The sequence below is a fragment of the Branchiostoma floridae genome, chromosome 11 (assembly GCF_000003815.2).
Source record: "Branchiostoma floridae strain S238N-H82 chromosome 11, Bfl_VNyyK, whole genome shotgun sequence".
Lineage (NCBI taxonomy): Eukaryota > Metazoa > Chordata > Leptocardii > Amphioxiformes > Branchiostomatidae > Branchiostoma > Branchiostoma floridae.
In genome coordinates, this window is record NC_049989.1 from 20148891 (window position 1) to 20155098 (window position 6208).

General features: G+C 42.8%; 1 protein-coding gene across 2 annotated transcripts in view; it reads right to left on the reverse strand.

The window, feature by feature from the left end:
• Positions 1-628: 628 nt before the first annotated feature.
• Positions 629-6208, reverse strand: part of LOC118426456 (uncharacterized protein C1683.06c-like) — a 10037-nt gene continuing 4457 nt past the window's right edge. Inside the window, exons 5-7 of one of the 2 annotated variants that reach the window (XM_035835864.1) lie at positions 5415-5531; positions 3356-3501; positions 629-1091 (exon numbers count right to left, since the gene is read on the reverse strand). In XM_035835864.1, the coding sequence (XP_035691757.1) occupies positions 759-1091; positions 3356-3501; positions 5415-5531 (596 nt within the window). In that variant the 3' untranslated portion in view covers positions 629-758. Of the gene's footprint in view, positions 1092-2266; positions 2410-3355; positions 3502-5414; positions 5532-6208 lie in introns of both variants that reach the window. The other variant, XM_035835865.1, reaches the window with a different exon arrangement.

Below are 6208 nucleotides of genomic sequence, written 5' to 3' on the forward strand. Positions count from 1 at the left end.
GATATTGATGTAATAAGATGTACCAAATGTAGGTTTTATTAGCCTCCGTTGCAGACCTCGAGCGGGGATGGCTTTTTTTCTGCTTTATGCGATTTACAGTGTGGTCAAAAACATTTCTTCGTTAACGAAACAAAAATGAATACGCGTGCAGATGTCTAGTCTCTACCAGACTCCAGATCGCTGGAAAAATCGTAGAAATGGAACAAATAGAGGAGTAAGCCGGCCAGAGGAATATAACCGGCCAGGGAACAGCACGCGATCTACGGATCCTAGGATCGCGAGCTGTTCCCTGGCTGGTTATATTCCTCTCTATTTGTTCCATTTCTACGATTTTCCAGCGATCCAGAGTCTGGTAGAGACTAGCAGATGTCATCCATATGACTAAATCAACAATTGGCTTTATCTCAAAAAATTTGATAGGCATTCAGGGCTCTAGCCAGCTCGACACTTTTTTCCGTCAGCCAATTCCCATTGTCGCGAAAACACTATTTCAGGAGATAGAGAGACTGAACTGAGACCTTGAAAAACGTGTTTTAATGAGATTATGGTGTGCGAAAGGGCACCGACACACATTGTCAACAATCATAACAATAGCAAAACAAACAGTGTGTGGCTTTTAAGGCCGCGGACGGCGTCCCCAAGCAGCCTGTAGCTTCCACCAAGGAGGTTTTATCAGATTTTTGTCAGTCAAAGTTGACGGATTGGTTTTAAAATTTCCGTCAATTGATGGAAAAACGCTGGCTAAAGCGCTGTAGGCATTACTGAAAGGCATCCCAGAACATCTGTTTTGCCGCCTGCATGTCGACTTTCTTCACTATCCTGATATTTGGTTCCTTCTTCCAGATTCCTCGGTAGTCGCACACCATCTGACCCCGCGTGACCTCCCCGCGTAGCTCCACCGTGGCGTAGACGTCTTCCGACTCGAGAACGATGTCGGGACGTGCTGCGACCATCAGCGCGAACGGATCGCAGGAGTGATAGAAGTCGGAGAACACTTTCTGGGCTTTCTCGCGTGCAACGCCTTTGGCGAGGATCGAGGCGTGGAACTTTCCGCGCTCCGTGGGGATGGCCATGATCTTGTCCCACTCATCCTAGGATGAAGGAAAAAGAGGAAAATTAAGGAAAATGAAAATAAAATAAAGGAAAATTGAAATAAAAACTGACAGGATTTAGCCTGGGTACCATACCATTGAGGCGCTCGAGTTGCTCTTCGGCGGTGTAGGGGTGGCCGCCCGTGCATTTAATTGGTACAGGCCCAGGGAGTTCTTACGGGGTTAGGTTAATTTTGTCGCGCCCCAACGTTAACTCCAAAGGCTGGCTACAAGCTCTGGCGGCCAAATCTCAAAGGGCAGCTAATCAGACAGGCTGACAGATGCAGGTCGGTGCCTTAGCACTGGGCCGGGTAAAGCACCCCAAAGCCGACCAGCGGAGAATGGTACCCAGGCTAACAGGATTGGGTCTATGGGGAAATAATTTTAGAGACCACCTTTTAACAACAAGTGGCTACAATGGCCAATGCCAAGGACTGGGCCACTAATACACCATTCTCGTGCCATGGCCATGACATGTCAATGAGGCAAACAAAAGACTGTCCATCATAAATAGCAGTTCAACCAATGATAGCATGGCAATTAGGAAAGCGACCAATAAGAGAGTGGCTGCATGCATGTTTTTATTTTGTATCTCTTAATGGACTATGGGACCAGTCTAGGCTACATCTTTCAGTGCATAACACTTAATATATCTTTATCTATTGTTTGATCTAATATAATTGTGAAAACTTGTGTGAATTGGGGGAAAACTAAATGGAGCTGATTTTGATAGATAAATTTTGTCTGCTTGCTCATTGCATGACCTCGTTTTAGATTTATCATAGCTGCTGTGTGAGAAAGGGGTATACAGGTTTGGCTGCACAATACAGGAAGACATATACATCTTTCCAACACTGTAATAACTGTAGGGACTTACCGCTAAATTTCCGGTCAATCTCCGTCGACCTTGTTCACAGAATGACCCTTTCTATTTCCAGCAGTGACGTCAGGAAAGTATCAGAAAGTCTATGTTGCCCCCCCTCCTGCAAAAGTGGTGTCTTCCTGACATCATGCTGCTGGAGATAGAAAGGGTCCTTCTGTAAACAAGGTCGACTACTAAGTGTTACTAGGGTTACTAGTGTTGGAAGGAAAGTTTAACAATTTTTCTATAATGTATTCTACCAACACAGATGAACTTTCATGCTACATATACATCATGCTATACATCTACTTACATATGGTATTGCCATTGCATCAATGCAAGGTTCCCAGGGCACAATGTGAATACTTAGACCCTGGAAGCTGTTTAGAACCATGTTTGCTGCCTCAGGGTCGCAGGAGAAGTTAAACTCTGCTGAGGGGGTTATATTCCCAATCCCTGCAGGAAAACAGGAACACATGATTTTAAACTTTCATGTGGTTTGGTTTGGTTTGGTTATACAGATCTCCATTAGTGACTAATGTCACTATTCTTCCTGGAGTCCGGGTGATTTGTAGAGAATCATCAACTCTAGACAGAAGGATTTGCACCAACACATACCACACCATCGCACGTGTGTGGGTTCTTTAACGTGCCTGGGGTATGGCTCTCCCCAAACACGGGACCTCCATTCAACGTCCTATCCGAGGGACGGCCCTAGCCGAAGCTAAGTACTCATTTTCACCTGAGTAAAGTGAGGAAAGTCGTGTAAAGTGCCTTTCCCAAGGGCACAAGATCGGCAGCACGGCAGCTGAATTCAAACCCGAGACCTCTCAGTCCCGAGCAGAACGCGCTACCTCTGCGCTATGCGGTCCCCGCAGGGGAATTTTTTTAGCCCCAGATTTACATGTATACCACTTATGGAGTAGGACAGCAGGGTGAAGGTAACAATATAAAAACTGGAGCGAACTTTTTGAGCTGGAACAGTTCCCTTCCCTGTGAAAGTGAAGAAAAGAAGAAAGGAGAAGGATCATGAAGATGTTTTGTCCATTGCACTGCAACCTGCCTGTAAACTTTAGCCATGTTTTAAATTGATAGATGATTTATTCATTGTTGCAGTGACCTAAAAAGGAAAAAAAGTCTTAATGGGATACAATTTTTGGATCCGTCTGTGGTCCTGTTTTCCTGCTATTTATACTGCCCTCTTTAGATCTGACTAACATGTAAGAACTGATCAGCAAGCAAAGTTTTTTTTTTACTAATTAAAAATATTCCTAGAAAGAAGAAAGTGTTCTGTTATAATCAGTTTGTGGTCACAACCATTTGATATCAAACTTGTAAACAAAGTTTTTTTATAGCTACTTTGTCCTGTATCAAATCAGATTCATGTGTCCTCCTGACATACCCATGAAATGCCACAGTGAGCGCTGAAGCGACAAATCTCGTACGGTAAGTCTGTAACGGGACACGTAAAGCTGTGCAGGACCATGTGAGCCGCCTCGCTGTCGTACGCAAAGTTGAACTCTGCCGTTGGCGTCACACGTCCTCTGGCTTATTCAGTCAAGAAAAGGAGAGGAGATGTAGTAAAGTGAAATTCCATGATATCTTCATGTGCAGGGTTGGACATTAGTCCGCTACCCAGATTGTCCTGGGCAAGCAGGGCTCGAAATACTGGGTGCATGTGCGCCCAGGTGCACCCAAAATTGGAACTGTGCACCCAATTTTTTTCAGTGGGTGCACAGGGTGCATCTAAATATTTTCTTAGGTTTATGTATGGAAAGATATTGAGTATACTAGTATACATCATATTCTTGACAAGTGTTAGAAAGATAATAAAAATGTCTGTCATGTTACTTGTTTAACTTAAGAATTTGATAGCTTATAACTAAGTTTTGTTATTTGACATTTTACTTAAATTTAAGTGGTGCACCCAAAAATTTTTTGGTGCACCCAATCTTTTCAGCTGGGTGCACCAGTGCACCTAATCCCAAAAATGAATTTCGAGCCTGGGCAAGTGAAAGCATATTGGGCGAGTGCATGTCCTACCCTACTCATCAGTCATCACTAATCTACATCTTCATGTATGAGTGAGATTTTGATGTACAAATGTACTTGTTACTTTTTGCAATCATGGAATCCAGCATTGGTTGACACAGAAAAATGGTGCTTATGATAAAAGAATTTTATAGTTGGAAGTGAAAATGCATAGAAATTTAAAATGTTTTTAAAATGAAGAGTTGGTTTGGGCAAATAAATTTTTTACGTACTTGCCTGATAGGACAAGTGAATTTTAGAAAAGTTGTCCAACCCTGATGTGAAATGATCCTAGAATACTTATTAAAACTTACTTAATAAACAGGTAAAGATAGACAGATAAAATATTATATAAAGAGTACATTTAAGAATGATCTAAACTAAGTCAGATATGCAGGGTCTTTGTATGATTTTGTTCTGTGTATAATCTAGAAGAAGACCTTTATTGTGTGTATATGTCCACTGGTTTCAGTACAGGTCACAACAAAAATAATAGTTTACAGATAGGTACAATGTAAATCTATCACTAGAACTACAATCTACTATAAGTCCGAATGACAAAATCAACTGACAATTAACAATTAACAAAATCAATCTTTTGAGTGGACTGGCCTGCCCCTTGCCATCAGCCAGGCGCTCAGCCCGCCAGACCAGGCACATGACAGGGGGAAATGGAGGGGGTCAGGGGGAGGGAGTTCTCTTCCGGAGCTGCGCACAGAAAGTGCCCGGTGCCTACCCTTAGCCTCTTCATTGATAATAATTTTTTTCCATGGGCAAATTTTGATCACAAAGGTCGAGATTTCTGCAAGAGGGACTGAAGCATGTATATTTTTAAAATCTTGCCAAAAATTGTGACCTTTGGCATGCTTTGACCTGTGGGTGACCTTCATATTTAATTGGGAGACATGGACTGATCCATTAGGAGAGGGGGTGAAATCCTGACATCATGACAATCATCTGGCTGTAGCTCGTTAAAACGCCGGAGTTGAACTCGGGCTTTTTCAACCAAAACAAACCTGACAAATCCAGCTTTGCAGTGGGGGTAAAAACTTGAGGTTTGAAATGTAGGTAATTGTGTTTTTAAGTGATTGTTTGGCATGGCTTAACCATGTAGGGAATGGGCAATTCGGTTTAGCAGCCCCTCCCCTCAGAGCAAAGCACCCCCAAGACCAGCCCCGGTCAAGGGACCGGTAAGCAGTAATCTTCTGGGACATTTGTCAAGGTTAGATATCAAGTTCCACAATGTTTCAACTTAAGGCAATTCAATCTGTACAATTGGACAAATATTTACTTCTGGATGTTTTGAGTGACATCCATCACTTAATTGTAATCATCACTAGAATGAAGTGGCAGGATAAATTATTCTAATACTAGTACACCTAACCGGGTAAGACCAGTCCTATGGATAAACTGTGACTCATGGACCATACCATTGATGTTTCCCCCCATGATGACCAGCTCCTTCAGCCGTGCAGGGAATTCTGGGTCCATCCTAACAGCCAGGGCGAGGTTGGTGAGCGGCGCCACGGCAACAAGGGTGATCTCACCTGGAGTGGGAGATGTGACGTTACAATCAGTTCATTCATCAATCAATCAATTAATCAATCAATCAATCAATTGATCAATTAATGCATTGATCAAATAATACAATGATCAAAACACCAATCACTTGTCAGTGCACTTATTGATAAAAAATAGCTGAGGGTTGAACTGTCTTGTACATATGCTTGTTGCACTTGGTGTATCTAACTGGGATGCTTCGAACGGTACCTCCCTACCTATCACACATGTTCTCGTGGATGCCTCCGCCAGTTCTGAGAGTGAGAAGGCGTTCTGCATTGAAGCTCTTCACAAGTTGGGACCCCCACTTACTACACATACCCCAGAGTAATGTGCAGTCGTTTAAAGGCAGCATACAACACTACGGTCCGACTCTCTGGAATGAACTTACCTTAGAGCAGAGGCGTTCCAGTAGTTTAAAGGAGTTCAAAGGACTGATTCTGAACAAGGACTGATTTTAATCTAGTGAACTTTCCCATAGTTAAGAACTTATGTTGTATCATGCATTGTTGTTATTTTGTGACCATGTATATGCTATTTATGTCGGAGTGAAGTTTGATGTACCAGGGTCTCCTGAAAATCAGGGCGCCCGCCCTGAGTGACCACACCTGACTAAATAAAGAAATGAAATGAAATGAAATGAAACATCTACCTTCATTCAGAG